The 18,839-nt window shown below is 41.0% G+C and overlaps 1 protein-coding gene across 1 annotated transcript in view; it reads left to right on the top strand.

Moving 5' to 3' along the window:
* Positions 1-18,839, top strand: part of SLC13A3 (solute carrier family 13 member 3) — a 421,387-nt gene that overhangs the window by 72,903 nt on the left and 329,645 nt on the right. The window contains exon 3 of the mRNA XM_078651950.1: positions 17,111-17,274. Within this exon, the coding sequence (XP_078508076.1) occupies positions 17,111-17,274 (164 nt within the window). The remainder of the gene's footprint in view (positions 1-17,110; positions 17,275-18,839) is intronic.

Genomic DNA, 18,839 nt, shown 5'->3' with positions numbered 1-18,839 from the left:
GCTGTAATATTTGTAAGCAATTGGACCAAGAAGTCTGACCAATGAGCCCTTACAGTGGGATAGAAAAGAGTGTGTCCTCTCATGGAGACCAGGACATGTAACTGCACAGGGTCTGTAGCATTTCTTATGTCCATTTTCACCGTGCAGACAAAAGAGCACCAACATAAACAAAATATGTGCAGTGGCTCTCTCTTCGTGGTTCAGATCACATAAAGTGCCATGTGTTTATTTACCCTTTTTCCTCTGTAGTTTGGATATGGGCACACATAACTACATGCCATTTAATCCATTCTGTCACACTGTCAGCACTTCGGAGTAAGTAATAAATATTATGAAAAGATAAAGAACTTAACTAAAAAAAATGTGAGTCAAAGTGTGACGTGAAATTGATGAAACTAAAACAATAAAAGCAACAGAGGCTACATGACTGTAGAGAAGATAACCATTTGAGTTCAGGAGACCTAACATGGTCTTCTTTGGCAAGACTACAGGAGCTTTGTTATAGAGAAGAGGATAGAAATAGGAATTCAGCTTTTAGAGAGTGTTCTCCATAACTTTCATGAGGTAACACCGGACTCAAGATAACTTTAACATTGCACAGACTGTTCCCCAGTTTCTGTGAGAAATTACTGTTCTAATCCCTGCAAAGACCAACCTAAATAAATAATGTTTGTAAAACCATTCGGAGCCCAGGGACTTGCTGGACTTCCAATCTAAGTACTCCACAACAGTCTGAATGTGTGGTCAAAACTATTACAAGTTTTCTTTTAATCCTCTCGTAAATCTATTCAGATTCCCCTAATTTTAAAGGGATCTACTCTGAAAATCCACGTAAAAGGGCTATAAACTGACCCAGGCAACTACAGATGAAAGCTTTACTACAATGAGAGGTACATTGTCTAGATACCCTCAATAAAGCATTACAAAACACTTACAGCCTCCTTTAATTGACCTTCACAGGGGTATGTGGAATTCCCTACAGGGAATGGGAATAAATGCATGCCACAGATGAATGAATGTATTGGTTTACGGCAATGATGTACACTAGCAACTTTGACACTGTATGCTGCAGAACCCCTTAGTAGCTTGTTGGGAACCTGCCTCTTTTTCCCTGAAGATAGGTAATCTCAAGGGCCACATACTTATAAATGTGTGTGATTTCATCTTGTTCGAACTTACTCCAGCTTGTATACAGAGGAAATTACAATCAGAAGTTATTGTTTGATAATGCAAATGGTTTGCGGGGGTAGCCCGTTATAAGAAGTGAAAAAGTAGCAATATTTGAGCAATATGTTTTTGTCTACCCTGCTGTTGGCGTGGGTAGGTGCTAAAGAGTACCGCTGCTGCAACAGAACCACCGGGTAATGACGGTGAGACCGATGCCGCCAGCCATGGGGAACTCCTCCATGCCTATTTAGGATTCACTGGAGTTAAGACTAATTGTCTGATTGCTGCGGGGCTCTATTAGGGGCTTAATACCGTGTGCTCCTCCAGTCTCACACAGGGGGCTACAACACCCCCTACACTTACACTCACAATTGTTCAGTCACTTACCTCACACTGGTCCTGATGAAGTGCATTGGATCGGCCTGACCACGATAGCGCGAAACATGTCGACCGGACCTCACCTTCGTTACCCAGGGTACATAATTACCCACAGTGTAACACTTAACCTACGGGTTTTTTACATGACAGGGGTACCCACATTTAACTAATAAAAATACTGTCCCTTGGTATCCCCGAGCCATTTTTACTCACCACTTCACCCTACACTGACACTACAGTATAGGGCCCTCTCCACATACCCGCACTCATCAAACGGCAGTTCTCTTAAAAGATCTCTGAGAAAGTGACCCTTCGTGGGACCCGTAGGGCATTGCAGCGCCAGCCCGACGAGGAGCACCGCCCCATGATGAAGCATGACATCCTCCGGGGTGTGTGAGGGCAACAAGAGACAATTTATGTCTCCCCCATCTCACCTGTTTTCACTTTAGAGGGTCCTATATCACACCTAGTTCCTGCCACGACCTTCTTGGGACTCCTAACCCCTTTTCTTCTCTTCTTCTGGTGTGGGCATGTACAGTATACAGAACACATCCAGATGGAACAGTGACCCCAGTACTTGTTTGTAATTATTTTAATAAAGCCATTTAATTACTTCTGGGGAGGTAACAATAAATAATCTTAATTTTATTGGAGGATGTTGATGTTTTGAGAAGTGATTTTTAGGTCTCGCTGAGCCCGCGCATGCACTGCTTTGCGAGACATTTAGTTAGTGGCATTTCAAAGTGCTGCCTCCAGATTTGCTTGGCCACCAGCTTGCGGCCACGCACACGTGCACATGCGCAGCCGCCATATGGATTTCTGCATTCCAAAAGCTTTCCTTTCGAATGCTCCTCCCCCACCACAGAGCGCATCCAGCTCCTCCCGCTCGCTGCTGCCCTGGGCGCCATCTGGCCACTTTCACTTTTATGGCCACTGGGCTGTGTCACTTTTGTCCCCTCCTGCAATCACTTTCAATTCCCTCCCCCTCCCCGCGATCACTCCTGTTTTCCTTAAACAGAGAACACACTCAGGCAAGCAGTCGTTCAGTAAATTACACTGAAAGTTTGATCCAATGATTTTCTATTTATTATTTCCCATATTACGAAATAGAATACCCAATGAATTAAACTAAAAGCTAAGACAGCAGCAGCTTCCTTACAGCTGCAATGCTTGCATGCCTCAATTGATTTCGTTTTTATTTTTGTTTTTGCAAACAGTTGAGTGCTATTCTTTGTACAGTCTTGGACCCACAGAAGAGTCGTTATTACAGTTTATTTTTCATTCACTTTAACATTTTGGAAACTGTGTCTTGGGACTTCAATTGATTTTCCTGCTGTTGTTACACGCTGCTTTTCAGTGGGTCCCAGAACAAACACTGCAGGATCCATAAACCAGCTTTACCACGTGGTATATTGGGTGCAGTGATTGTTGGTACACTGCTACATGACAGAAAAGGTCTTCCACAGACTTGAAGGTCCTAACGATAGCATGTTGCCCCATAAGGGCATAGCAGTGTGCCGTATTGGAGAGTCTTGTTCTTTTATCTCACCTGTGTGAGCAACATTTTATCAGAAGATGTTGGTGTTTGCCATTTCGTAAGATTTTCTGTATTTTATTTCACGAGCGCTAACATCCCAATCGTTCTTTTAAGAATTAATTTTAATGGCGCCTGTGAAACATTTTAATATCATACATTCCCTTGAAATGACTCTGCCAGTTCAGAAGAACACTACCCCGATTAGAGATGCCCAAGTTATAGGCCACGTTTCCATATTATTGCTGGCTGGCTGACTGAAAGGAAGATGCTGAAAGAGTTCCCCCATCCTTTAAGCGAGCGTATCCGCCGGTGTGCCTGGAGTATTCATTATAGCAACTGTCGATAGAGGGCACCATTGCTGATGTAATGTGAAAGGTAAGTTAGTAGATATAGCGACACTGAGAAGTGGGTTTCATGACCATAGCAATCCTAGTATTCATTGAGGCTTAAAATCCGGAGTGGTTTTTCTGCCACTAAGAAAAAATATAATTTTCAGACCAATATCCAAATTTGTCCACATGTCGCCTTTCCCGCTGTAAAGAAACCAGTGAAGCTTGCCAGTCTCCTTGGAGTTACATAGTTCTACCCTAGCCCGAGACTAAACCCCAAGTTGTCTCTTACAAAGCATAAATAAACCTAGGGGCAGATTTACAAGCCCCTTGCGCCACTTTTTCGTCAATTTTCCCATGTTAAAAGTGTCGCAAAAGTGTCGCAAAGGGCTTGTAAATCTGTCCCCTAGTGTGTAACTACCATCCAGAGTGCCCTATTAAATGTACTTTTCAAAAATGGGGGCACTTGGAATGAGAGCGAAGTGTTCATAACACGACTGTTATTAGATCCTCTCCGTCAGATGTTTTTGGGTTTCATTGTTTGAGAGAGAAGTTAAGTATATACGGTACTGAGTACCATTTCTGTGAGTGAGCAGCGAAGCATCCAATCCACATGCTGGCAACCTCACTACACATGTAGGTTAACATCACTGGCCTTGAAAGGTATCTTCCAAGAGGCTAAAGGTGCCTGGCTAACACACCTTCTTGCCGAATGCCTGACATGTTGTCAGCTGATTTAGTTGCCTTGTTCCAGGCCGCCATCTAATCGAGTCTGACAGATTGCCTTCCTTAAGATGTCCATTGTGTGATTAAGACAGTCGCTCCTTCTGTGAAAGGTGTCGCTGATCATTGCACTCTGAGCTTGAGCAGCCACCCTCCTATGGCATACGTTGATGGACTGTGTCACAAGCCTCTTCAGGGTGTAGAGCCTTGCTTTTCCTCTGGTACCCGTCACAACCTGAGGAGTCTTAATGCCCGACTCTTTCCTGACACTGAACGCCAACTGCTGATTGTTAAGAGAAAGAGCGGGAGGTCAGAGCAAGCTTGCAAGTAGCCACTATGAATCCCATAGTGCTTTTGGCAAGATCACACACATTCCCAGACATTGAAGGATGCATAAGAAAGTAGCATGCACTTAAAAGTACTAGTAAGGAACAAATGTTTGTCCTGTTGATTTCTAGATCTCATATTGTTGGTCATTAGCTCCAAAAGTGGTTCGGCACAAGAATTTGTAACACTTATCCTCCTCACTCTAACAGAAGACCCTAGAGTCACCAATGTGTGCACAAGAGTCTCTGGTCCAGTTCAAGGCTCCATGCTCCTGTTTGGTCACTACTTATCCAGCCGCTATCCTCCGCACTCCTTTGCTTCAGTGTTCCCTTCTGGCTACCCTCTGTGGATTGCATGCCTTCAGGTCTCAAACATGTGATTTATTAGATTAGTAGCAGCTTGTTCTTTAATCCACCAGCCAACTGTTCTCATTGCAAGCTTGTCTGTGCCATCATACTGGTTCCCCTCTTCGTTGCAGTCTTTTTTGTGTTGAATTCAAATTATGATCTTCTATTTCCACACCAAGGATATTGTACTGCATAACTAAATACTTATAAGGTTTCAAAGGCGAGACCTATTGGCTATGCCAATGCTTGTTTTTTTTGGCTCCTTCTTTTGTAATGGCAGTTAAATTATCTTCCAACAATCTGGTGCTTTAGCGATTCTCAAACATTTAGGTTCCTTTGCTGATTTTTCACACTGAGCATATGATATAAAAATTGTTAAACTCAAAAAGTCCTTATTTCTCATTTTTGCTATTCAAACATTTCTGTCTCATAAATGAACACCCTCCATTTCCCATTATTAGTAACCCGTCTTTATTGGGGTGGTCCTCGCACAGCACATCCGAATGCCAAGGAATCCATGCATGACATCCTTTTATTTTAAGTTGTTGGCTTTTCCAAGGACTGCTATTTTAGGTTGGGGTTTGGCAAATACAACCAATGCTCTATTTATAATCTTGGAATTGCCAATGGGTAATGTACACTCTGCTATTGGACTTTTTGGCGTGAAGATCTGCCAGAGAGTAACTTTTGAAATTGTAATGCAAAGAAATAAGCATTGTAGTCTGGCTGCTTCTTAGTATCAGATATTTGGAAGTATGTGCAGCTACACAGTTTGTTAGAGTGACGACACTCTATGTTCTCTTGGACCTTTTGTATACTGCAGAGGCATTTTTATGGATTGCAGATTAGTAGTATGTTCTGCTTTGTGCCTAGAAAAGTGATTGCACAGTGGCAAGACGGCCATCTCCTCAGCCATAGATACTTTGGGTTTATTTGTGGGGTGGCTATGTCGTTGGTTTGCCCGATGACTCGCTATGCCCTTTTGTATTTTTTGTAGCATAGAAACTAGTTTTTTGGAAGTGTAGTTATCAGCATGCTCTTCAAAATGTTGATGTGAGAATAGCCTTTTTTTAGGACATTGATTACACCGAGTCTGTCAGATCTTAAGAAGTCTAAGTGGGTATTTCTTTCCTCTTGAGTGTCTCTTAAGCTTGCGTGTTACACCATCATCAAAATAATGTATTCAGTTAGAAAAATAACCAATTACAGCTAAAATAGTTATTAAAAAATACAGTAAATAGAGCTTTTAGACTTCATAAAATCACTCTCTAACTGCGTCAATATTGTCAGTAAAGTGCACCACATGCATTAACACCAGTTGAATGTATACAGTGTATCCTCCTGCTAATAAAGTGCTCCTGTGATTAAAACATCTATGTATGTAATTTCTACTGCCAGACAGATGAAAACAGGTGGAAGTATTTGTAAATCTAGCATAGAAGGTAAACTTGCCTGAATAGGTTTTAGAAAGTTTTTTCTACGTGCACTATAAAGTTTGCAAAAAAATAAAGAGCAGAGTAGCCTGAGGGGAGCTAGAATCATAACGACAAAGATGAGGCATACCTTTATGTAAACCGTGCTCAGGATGGGCAACAAAAAGATGTATGGTGTTGAGCCCAAAATGTATGAGGGAGTACCTATGTTGTGGGTTGGTAACTCATTGCTAATGTTGCTATGGTGGTAAAATAATCTATTACTGTATCTTTAGGAGATTTGGTACATTCTCTTCCTCTGTGGCAACTGTCAAGGAAATCGGCATTTACGGAATCCTTACTGGACTTAGACGTGCTTTATGGATTAATATACAATTCTGGTAGACCCAGGCTAGTACATAATATTATTATATAGTTTAACTAGGGTATATTATTAACTTTGTCCAATTGCAGACATTCAGTCGTTGCCAGCTTATTAAAATTAGTTTCTTGCTTGGTCTACATTGAGATCCAGAGCATAAAGGGGTGCAGTTTCAATAAGGCCCGAGACGTATCGATGCCTAGTTTGGTATAGTAGATATATGTTGAAGTACTGAGAGGATCTGCCAGCAGTCTCCTAAGGCATGCATTCTCAGATTTTTAGTTATCCATTTGCTCACTAAAGCCCCACAGACTCACTCGATAGGTGGCTAATGTTCTGCATTTGGTCTAATAAATATTCACCACTTCTTTTAGAGATTTTGCTCCCAGTTTGGATGAGAATCTGATAAGAGATTCAACACTCTTGAAAATTCCGCAATCCAGACAGTTCCTAAAGCCTTCCAGGTACCTGTATTCTCTAACAACACCCCTAAATATGGAAAGGGAGAAACGGTTTCAATACTAGAAGTTTTGGTAGGATAGGCTCTCAACTTGGTTTGGGTGGGAACATTGAGCTTCATATGGGGTTTGGGCTAGTTGAGAGTCCAGTCAAGCTGGTCCACAATAGAAAATAAACCGATCGAGAATTTACTATAGGCTGATGGGGGTTCTGGCCATCAGTACTGCATCATCGGCATACAGTAACATTGGAATTTGATGGGTGCCTAATTGAGGTCTAACATGTGATTATCTAGCCCACTGATGTAGAGTGTAAATAACAATGGATGGGCATGTAGCCCTTGCGCTCCCCCCATTCAAGATAAAGAGCAGCGTGGTCTCGCCATTAGAGGCATATCTCATACTAGCAGTGGTGTCGGTGTGCAGCTGTCTCAACAAACCCACAAAAGGCTAATCAATCCCCTGTTTAGACATAATATACCTTAATTTGGACTGATTGACATGGTTGAAGGCTGAGCTGAGGCCCATAAAAGCCAAGTAGATATCACCCAGTTTGGCTTTGGTATATTTGCATATCAGGAGTTGTAGATTGAGGCATTGTTAGGTGGTACCCAACCATGCACAAAATCCACATTGGCGGTCGGAAAGGATGTGTTTTTTTCTGAGCCCAATGCTCAAAGCGGTCCAGAAGAATTCTGCATGCAATTTGTACAGTAGATCTGATATGTGAAATAGAGTGATAGCACCTAGCTTCACCTTTATCACCCTTCTTAAAAATTGGCAAGATAATCGAGTGGGACCGTAACTGAGGTAGGCTGCACGTTGCACACTTCACAGCACATTGGCCACTAGAGAAACCCAAGAGGATTTTTGTCCCTAAAAGGCCATCATGTACTTGATCGGGTATCAGAGCCATGTTGTTTGGCAACCTGGTGATAGCTGCTGTCACATTAGACCGCTTAAAGTCAAGTTTGATAAATTTGTCTACGTAGGGGTCCCCATCCCATCGGACTGGCTTAGGATTAGATGGTGATTGTGAGTACACTTTAGGAAATAGGATCATCTATTTATCAGGAGGAATCAATGTATCCCAGCCAGAATCAGTAGAATGCCTGAAAAAGGGAAGCTAGGTAACCGATTCGAACTATCCTCCATCATACTAGCTGCTAACAAGGAATCCCAAGTGTCCTCTGGAATTTAATTTTTCCTGTGATCAAGGGCTTTCTTCTAAGCTATTCTATGATGTCGCACAGCATCACTGTTCTTGGCTGCTGACTTAAATGCAACCATGAATTGAGGTGGGCATCTAACAGCTCTCCTCTTGTGGTGTCACTGATGGGTAGTCAGGACTTCCTCAATTACCCCACGTAGGACACCATAAGAGCTAACATCCGCTTGGGTCTCTGCATTACACTCCAAAGAAGACAGGAAGGTAGCATTATTCTACATACAAGCTCGGATATCATGGAAATATTATAAACATAATACCAAATAATGAAGATTTCCTTGTTTTTACAGACAGTATGGGGAATAAATTAGCTGGAAATATAATAGGGCAACTACCCATACTTGCGGAAATGGAGTGAAACGTTTGATCACTTAATGCATTTCCATACACCATATGGTCAGACATACGACCAGTCAGATGGATTGAGAACAATATATAGTTAATGGTAGGTCTCAGCTCCTTCCAATGAAGGTCTGCTTTTGGGAAAGGGAGTTGGAAATCATATCTAAAGTAAACTGCAATTTATGCTCAACCACTATCAAGTTTAAGGCATCCTCATAGGCAGTGTGAAAATAATGTGTCAGAGGAGCTGAGAAGTCCACAATAGATGATAGAAAGGAGTGACAGAGTTGTATATTAAAAAAAAAATCTCCCACCCAGACTATAGGAACATTAGAAACGTGGCTACTATTAAAATAATCCAATTCTCCGGTCAGTGAGGTAATGATATAATTGTTGAGAGAGTCAAAATTATTATTGTAGAACTGTATTAATAGCCTTTTTTTGCCCTCAAACTAAAGTAATGGAAAATGTGGGGAATCAAGAAATGACTGAGTGGTTTTTTCCCATCTAATGAACCTGAGACCAAAGTGAGCATTCCCCCCGCCCCCTCGCTCTTGTGGAATTAGCAACAATGGTGGGGTGTGAGATGTAGTGTAGGCAAGGTTTCTTGTAGGCAAATCAGGTCATAGCCTCTGAAAGGTCTTGCACATTTTGGGGTTGTTTAGCTTGCCATTTCGCCCACAATGTTCCTAGAAACAAGTTTGGAGACTGTCGGCGAAACTGGTAATGGTGGCACCATTTGCCCTCCCTTGAGGCATTAATGTAGCTCAAGTGACATTCTCATCAATTGCATGCATTGATGGAGAAATTAGGGGAGACAAATGTATTATCTCAGGGGGTCAGTGGACCTTTAATAGACCAGTCTATTAAAGGTTCACTGAAAGAGGGCCAGCCAGGTGCCTTATCAGTAAATCAGTTGATGGCATGTTGTTTAGCCAGGGGAGCCTGTTTATTGGTGACTGGCATGTAAAAAAATTAAGGGTATAGTGTGCGTGTCAGGGTCACATACCACAGGAGATTAACATATGCTTTAATTGTACAATAAAATACTCCAGAGGCACTGCCTTTAACATACGGTGAGGCAGAAGTGAGTATTTTAGCAGTCCTAAAAGGGAACCTGCAACATTGGCTGTCTTGAAATTAATAAGTACACATGCATTGGTAACAGTCTTTGGCCCATTCCTGATCTGTGGAACACTGCAAGATATTGAGATGTAGATGTGCCAAGGGGCCTGTATTTCCAAATCTTTCATTTAACCAGTGAACAGTCTTGTTTATCAGTTGGTCACATTGCTCATTCTGAGTTGTGCGTAACAATGGGACCCCTGTAAGCACAAGAACAGATGGAGTTTCTACTGGGAGTAACTGGAAGGAGAACTGTTTGCCATCAGCAGATGGAGCACAGACTCTGGGAACAGTTGGAGGATCTAGGTTGGGGCAGGGGACAAGACAGGACTCTTTTAGAGTTTGTATGATCATTGCTGAAAAAACTGGCACACTCTCACTGGGACGAGGGTCAACCAGCCACGTGCTGTAGCAGTAGAAGCTTCTTTAGTCTAGCTAGTCTTATCAGGAAGGAGCTTTTGACCAAGATGCTTTCCCCCATAGATTTCAACCTTCCATGAACTGAGTCAAAAAGCTTAGACACCAAACCCTCCATCCTGGTCATTTGGGCACTGAGCCGGGAGAATTTGCTCATACCCGGAGTCCTTTATCGCCCACTTGACAAAAGACAGAGTTAGTTATTTTTGCAGCATTAGCATTCTGATGCAGGGGGCAGGTTGAGTCCTTTTTCTTTGTGGATGGCAGCAATCCCACTGTATCGGTTAAAGGTTTTGTGCCAATGATATCAAGTCAATCAAGGGTAAGAATTCCAGCAGAGGTGTATAGGTTGGCCCTCTTCCTCTTATACCTTGCCCTTCGTGAAAGTGATGGAGCCATGATGCCGGAATTAAAGTTAGAGTTAAAGCCTGTTTTGGCTGTAGGCAGCACACTAGAGGAGAACCCTAATGATGATTTTCTGGCTACTCCCAAACTTTCCTTGATGAAATCAATCTCGGGTTTAATTGCCCCCAAAGCATTTTGTAAGAAAGGAACCAATGGGGGCAAGTGAGTGGGTGATCTTTACTACATGAAGCAGTTGATATTTTTCTGCCCATTTCGACCAGTAAAAGTAGGGGTAGAGTTGCAGAAACCAAGAGGGGTGGCTCGACCTGACCTCAGACAATCTAATTGGCACAGACCCACCCGCTCTTGGCCCAGTCTTCAAAAGGGCATCACTGAGGTATGGCCCGTGCATGTCTCACACAATGTAGGATGAGCGCATTTCAGAGACCCGTTGCTGATGGGCCCTGCCTCCTTCAAGAGAGCACAGGCTGAAATGAAGTGTGGAGTTTGGAGTCTCCTAGCCCCACTCTCCTCCATTGATCACAATAAGCATCCCACATAGTGTGGGATTAGAGCGCATTTTCGAGCACAACTGCTTTTGGGCCCTCTCGTCACCAAGGGAACACAGGCTGAAAAGTCCATGGGCTTTGAAGTCGCTTCATCCCTCTGCCTCCATTAATCTCAATAAGCATCCAGTGCAGTGTGGGATCAGAGGTCATTTTGGAGTGCGGCTGCTGAAGTGTCCCACCTCCTTCAGGAGAACACAGGCTGAAATGGAGTGTGGGCTTTTGAGTCACCTCACCCTTTCTGGTCTCAAATAATCACAAAAAGCATTACAACACCATGTCAGTCTTTCAAGTATTGGTGTCGGCATTATACTAAATGGCGTCAAACTCTTTTTTTTAATTTTTTTTTTTTTTTTTAACTAAAGATGTAAATTACAACACGCTAAGCACTCTTTGTGAATGCTTGTTTAGTATTCAGGCCTGTAGAAGCAACATATGGTTAATCAAGAAAAGTTATGTTTCTGAAATCATGCATAACACCTGCTGGCTTTTCGGTAACATCCAAGTCCATTGTTTAGGTATTGTACTTATTCAATGGTAATGGCGGGGAATGTGAAAGTTTAGTTCTTGCAAACTCTTCATTGAATATCTAGTGTAATCCAACATACTCATATTCATGTGATAATAATATTTCTCACTAATTGCTATTAAAGCGGTTTTATAGGATATCGAGCTCTCCAGAAATCATATCTGATCATGTCCTTCTCTAATTACATCAATGAATATTTTTGCTAGAGATATTGTTGAACTGCAAAGAAGCACATTATAACAATGCTGAAATATACTCCAGTGAAGGACCAATGGGAACTTTATGCCACAAGCTGAACTTTGCTCACCAAGCTCCCTCTCCAGCAGTGCACATAGCTGGAGCAGCAGGGGAAAGAGAGGTAGGTGAGATGAGGTACTTGGGTGTCCATCCCTGGTAGCAAAAATTATGAACTATAATGAGTAGGCAAAATGAAAATTGCGTAGTCCCATACGTAACCTCTAGAAAATATTACTTTGACAGCAAGCTAGCCATATATTCAATATGTGTGGAATGTTTTTAAAAATTGATCGCCTGTAGCCGGGATAATTGCTTGAGACTATAATTCATCCAGAGGTTGTATTAAAAGAAAATCTATAACAAGCAACCACATCGATTACATTTTTATATAAGGGTTCATATGGATGCCAAATCTGGAAATACAGTTCCACATACTTTTTCTCATCAAGTGTACCAGCGGATTAATTATACTACTATCTGAGGACCTGCAGATTTCATGAAATCAGTTATCTTAATTACAATATTTTAGTAAATAGTGCTAATAGTCATTTTAAGACTTAAGCTTTCTTCTTGTTTTTGTTTGTGATATTTATACATTAAATTCCACTAACTTTATTACTCCATGTTTGTTATAGCTGCTGGCCGAGAACTGCTCCAGTTCACATGGGCATTCCAGGTGACCGATAACTTACTCCAAAATTTCCAAAGTCACCTGCCCACAAGAATGGGCAAACTCACAACCTCACATCTTTCAAACATCAACTTCATTTTAATCCTAAACATGGACTTCAGCCCAGAAATGTGATATGTTATACATTCATCTTATCCAAATCTGACTTTAAATACCGGATCCTTAAAATATTTGCCTATGGACCAAAACACCATGATTGGATGCTAAAAATCCTCTAAAAACTGAAAGCTACTGTGAGCAAACTGAAATAGACTGTGCCCAGTCAACCAATCTATGGATGAGAGCAGCCTCTGTCTTGACGTTAACTGTTGCTGAGCCTCACCATAGTCAAACAAATTAGTAACTAAAATTAGGTTTCACTGAAGACTCTTGAGCTTATCCTTGGTCACATGGCACAACAGCTGGGACTCTTCAGGTAAACGTGCATGTGGCGAATGTACAGGAATGCTGAAGCAATTTTAAAGATAAGACATAAATATGTTCTAAATTCACAAACCAATTTAGTACACATGCAATGATTAAAAGCCATTAAAACAACAGAATTTAAATGCAGGGATCAGGAGTTATGAAATTATGAAAAAGCATCCACAGAAAGCCATGGATAATCTAGGTACAGATGTACAAACATTAGGAGACCGATTTCCTAATTGCGATTCTCTCCAATTAGGAAACCAGTATTCCTAATGTATGAAACTCAATGAGTTTCATTTATGGACTCCTTGTGGTTGCAAATAAATCTACCTCATGAATATTAATGAGGTAGATTGCAGTATGCAATCCATTAGGAATCATAGCCATCACAGGGATGGTGGCCTGCTGAGGTCAGCAGACCACCATGTCTGTGTTTTCATTTTAATGAAGCAATTTTTTTTATATTTTTTTTATGATGTTCCAGCAGGGCACAGAGGAACCTGTAAGCGAGATGAGATGTAGGAGGTCAGATAAACTACATTTGTGGTAGTGCCGAATGTGTGAACTGTATTGCAAAATGATTTGTGCAGGAGAAGCTATGAAACTGCTGCACTGAGATCACCTCATCATCTTCACAATTAGTTTTTTCCACAAATCGTTCAGTTTCCGTTCATCTTTAAAAAAAATAATGTTGGAGGTGAAAATTGTGAGTGGGGAAAAGCTAAGATCTGCCTAGACAGGGTTACACAAGAACAAATACATTATCCATGAGGTTTCACTGAGCTGGACCAAGTACAACGCTGTCCGCACTTTACTCTCAGGAGTAGTAGTGGGGAGCAATCACAAGCCTGTCGGGGAGGTTACTGTTGGGGTATATTAGACTCAGCAAGGGGCATTCCTGTCCCAATACACATCAACTCACAAAGGTAGTTGACAACAGCATAAACACTTGAAAAAACATGACTTTGTTCTATTTATCATATGCCCTCGTTAAGAAATCCAAAGATTACAGTAAATAGTCTTTCGAGAAAGCACTCCCACCACGTGACCCAACATTTTCACCATGTAAACTATTTATTTCAATTAGTTCATTGTACTTCACTCGCATATGTTCTACAAACAGATACTATTTGGAAGACAAGAATGCATTCATAATTTTCACTTTTTCTCTAAAATTAGATTTTCTGTTGTTGAAGTTTTACAGTGTCTTAAACCCCAACCAGTTATTCTTCAAATTACCAGATTTTTGCAATATCTAATTTGGTCTTATTGCAACTAGGTGTCTTATCTGAACCAAAACATTATGCACATTTGTTAAATAAAACTTGACTTTATTGTTCTCTTCAATATGAAGTAACATGTTTACTTGTTTTGCTGCTTAATTTTATACTTGTTCAGAAAACTAAGTTCGAAATATGATTGGAACGTTGCCACTCCTTTTTAGACATGTTCCAGGGTTCAGACACGCCTATTTGTTCCATCAAACTCAATCAAAAGTAAACCACTGACCCCGAGTAGCACAGTAACACCATCATTCAATGCGGGAATATTTTTTCAGATGCAAACTATCTGGGTCAAGTTGATGCATTGCTCCACCTTCCCTGTATTTTACTGTTGTGTTCTCACAATTCTGCTTTGGCAACTAATGCTCCTACCATGAGCGCAGTTAACCTTGACGTTTTAGTTTATTCATGACTCTCAAAATGAAGGTTTTTCTCTTGAGAATCTAATGTATCTTATATGTTTGTTCTTGTCACTGTTTTTTGAGGGATTAGCTAATATTCATAAACTTTAAAAACTCGAACTCCATTCCATTAATTTTTTCCTTATACATTCCTTGTTTTCTCCATGGGAACTTCATTGTTATTGATGTCTTTCTTTAACCCCTTGGCCGCGATGGTATTTCTGCCGCAGCCCTGGGGGGGCTGCCATGCTGGTGACAGAACCACTCCGTCACCAGCCAGGGGCGCGCTGTGCTTGTGACGAAGTGGTTCCGTCATGGCCCCGCCCGCTCAATAATCGTGGCAGTGTGGGCGGGGCGGCGCGCTGTGGTGGAACCACTCCGTCATTAGCACAGCGCGCCCGTGGCTGGTGACGGAGTGGTTCCGTCACCAGCACACAAGGGGATAATTTTCTTCCTGATCTGTCATGGAGGAAGTGCTCCTCTTGTTTCCCGAATCTTCCAGGTCATTTTTTTTCTCACACTATAAAAGGATTAAAAGGCGTGTGCCTTGAGTGTGTCACACATTTCTCTCCCTTTACAGTTGATTGCACACGCTGAATGTTTTTCTTTTTCAAACATTCTGTTGATTCTTCAACACCCCACCATTCCACTATCTACCTTCCTGGAAGTAGCCCTCGCCTTTTATGTAATCATCCTGCTTGGTAACCTGCACTAAAACATACCCGTCAAGATGTTTTTTCCCCTTCTGGATCTCCTCGTGTTTTCTTCTGGAGGATTGGTGTTTCAGGGTCATATGTAGTAATGTTAGGTTTTGCGATTCTCAAATAGCGAATTTTTGAGACTCGCTATTTGAGAATCACAAAATGCTACGTATGTAGGATTTGCAATTAATTTTGCGAATCCTACATATTCCTTAATTGCGAATCGCAAACTGCAATTCGCAATTAAAGAATGCCTCACTATTCATTCCTATGGGCCTAGAGGCCCATAGGAATGAATGGGAAGACATTCTCAATAGGCGATTCCCAATTAGAGAATCACAAATTGAAAATGCAATTTCAAGTGTGCCAGGGTGTCAAAAGGACACCCTGTTGCACCCCTGAAATGAGTATGGGTGCACATGTGGGGCACATACATGCCCTAAGGGCATGTGTATGCGCCACATGCCACTTTGAAAAATGCAAAAATGTGCATTTTTAAAAGAAATCGCAAATTACCACCAACCTGTAGTTGGTGGTGGTAATTTGGCGATTCCTTATGCCATATTCGCACAACTTGTGTGCTTCATAACTTTCATTTAAGGAATCGCAATTTACGTTTCCTTAAATGCAGTCGCAAAATAGGGAATCGCAAATTTTGCGATTCCTTAATTTGTGAGACAGTTGTTTCATCGTTTGCGATCCCAATTCGCCTTGATACATATGGCCCTCAGTCCTTTTTTTAATTTTACCTTTGAATTTCTAATGTCCTAGTCTTTGCATTCAAGATGGCAGATTAAAACAGCAGGCCTTATCTACTATATAATAATAAGATATAAAATCCTCGACCAACCCTTAACAATACTCCTTTGTTGCATAATAGCATACTTCTAATATCAACATTACTTCATCTGTCTTTTTAAACTGCTTCTTTTGGTCATGGGTGGGCTTGTCACACCCTTTTGATTTCCACTACACCCCCTTCCCTTTCTAATGGCTCTACCAGCTCTACCCACTACCTCTAGACGCTACACTGTCAACAGAGTTTTAAAACTCTTTCTGCTCTGGTGTATGCATCCTAGTATATCAGTTTGCAAGAAGAAATGGTGGCACACTGTGAATGTAAAGGAGAACAAGCACACCATTGATAAAGCAGTTTAAAGAGAGAGAGAGGACATTGCAGTCTCAGGTGGTAGGTTAGGACAACCTTCCGCATGGCTTACGTTGGGTTGAGTGACAGTCCTTGCAAGGTGTACTATATGAGCTGGGCAAGAATGCGTCGTGGCAGCAGCAGAGTGGCACTTGAAAGCATAGTGCCACCCACATCTTGCTCATGGACCTCAGTACTTGTATGAGATAAAGAACAAAATGTGACAAAAAAGTGATGAATGGATGTATTATTCCGGTGTAAAAAACAAGTCCTTCATGCATTGCGATGGAACCACTTCCTAACAAGTGGCTGAATAGGGCTTACCGAAACAAGCCAATGGCTGACAAGGGCTGACCGAATGCCTATTCTGTACGTATTGGAAATAACAGGCCTTGAAGACAGCTGAACCGTTAAGCCAGACCTAAAACGAACCTGAGGACTTCTCTTCCCTGTTTAAAAAATGTTGTATGAATGCTTGCCATACCAGCGCTGAAAACCTCGTTCACAGAAGGCTATTTAATATCAATGCATTGCTGTATATTTCCTAGACTGTTGTGTAAATGTACCAGGAACTCAGCTTGCTCTATTTTTGCACAGTCAGTTAATAAGTATATTTTTACTTCTTAGGCTCATATTAGGAATGATGTTGACCACTGCATTCCTCTCCATGTGGTTAAGTAACACTGCTTCTACCGCAATGATGCTCCCAATTGCAAGTGCAATTTTGAAGAGCTTATATGGAGATGACGAAAAAGATTCTCAAGTGTCCAGGCCCAGCGAAGAACATTTCGGTAATACTAACTGTGTGAAAACAGCAGAAGGTTTTAAATGTTTTTGTTTATATCTGAAAGTATAGTGCACAATTTGTAATATTGTTTATTGTGGAGCAGTGATGGCTAAAAGGGCAGACTCATGCCTGGTGTTGAATTTTGACAAGGTATACATGTGTCAAACTTTATTTCTAAAAGGTGGTCATTGAAATAGTATGTGTTTTTTTCTGAAATTCTGGCATAGATCCAGCCTTCGTGGACCAATGTTGGTTCCCCTGAAAAAGAGAGGGAGTCCTTCATTGAGAACTGGAAAGCACGTGTGCTAAATAATTGAGCTCCATTGGTATGAACACTTAAAATAGGAGGTCAAGGCATATTCATGGTTAGTTGTCCTACTTTTTGCCTAGTGTTTGTTTTGTGTTTTTCCTCAGAGTTCATTCCTGTTCTCCGATGCCCAGTTATTTCAACAAAAAATTACTAGTGTATATATCAGGGCATGCTACTAGTCTCTCTGTCTCAGCTACGGACATTGTTATGGGGCTTATCTGGTCGAGGGTTCCTTTGTAATGATGGAAGTGGGTGGGAGGTATAGTTGTCTAGTACTTACGTTGCTGGCTTTGGATCATGCAGAGGCTTTTAACTCTTTTTTTTTTTTTTTTTTTTTTTTTTAAGTTCAAGTTTATTGAAACCAAGCATAAGGGAATACAAAACATTGCATCAAAGCATAAAAAATATGTATGAAAATGACAGTATATAATAAAGATGCCTAGTGAAACGGATTCAATAAACCGTATTTAACTCTATTTTTAACAGTTAACAAAACACTGTGATTCCAGGGAAATCACTTTATACCTTTGTCCTGAATGATGAACATGTGCAATGTCAATATTAAGAAAGTGTTCATTGTCCTGTCTGGTACGGTCTCTAACCCCTTTTCATCACAGTCTGGTACTTGTAACCTAGTCTCAACCAGCCCCCGCAACTGTTCTACGTACCGGAACATGCCTTTGCAATGCTCCTCCTACCACAAACAGTTTTGTCTATACAGTTCCCTGCTCCTCCTTTGAGGCAGGTCTGACCTTTATCAAAAACTATTTTGCCTGCAATGTAATATTCATATTTCTCACAAAATTTCATGCACGTTCAGTTTTCATTTATTTGCACTTTTATATTTTAATCTTTGACAAGATTTTGGGTAGCATAGCTTGGTTTCAATTTTTACCTTTAAAATGTACATGTTATTGAATGACATACTTGCACATTTTTAGACCTCAAACAACACAACCTATCACGAGTTACCAATTTGCATCAAGGTTCAGGGCGATTTTATTGTGTGAATTCAAAAATATGAATAATATGTGTTACTAGTGTAAGAAATATATGTATTGTGTACACAACAGTATAACAAAGAATGATCAAGTTGTCTTAAATATGTTCTAAGATCACAAAGCAAATTTGTAGCATTAGCTAATAACTTTTCCATGTGCCTTTTAGGGTACCGCTTCTGCAGGGTCTAGTTATATGTACCACAAAGTAGACAAAGTGTAAAATATACCCCTGGGAATTAGATTATTTTGGCAAAACAA

Source organism: Lissotriton helveticus, chromosome 7, assembly GCF_964261635.1.
Source record: "Lissotriton helveticus chromosome 7, aLisHel1.1, whole genome shotgun sequence".
Classification (NCBI taxonomy): Eukaryota; Metazoa; Chordata; class Amphibia; order Caudata; family Salamandridae; genus Lissotriton; species Lissotriton helveticus.
This window is presented reverse-complemented; position numbering and strand designations above follow the sequence as displayed.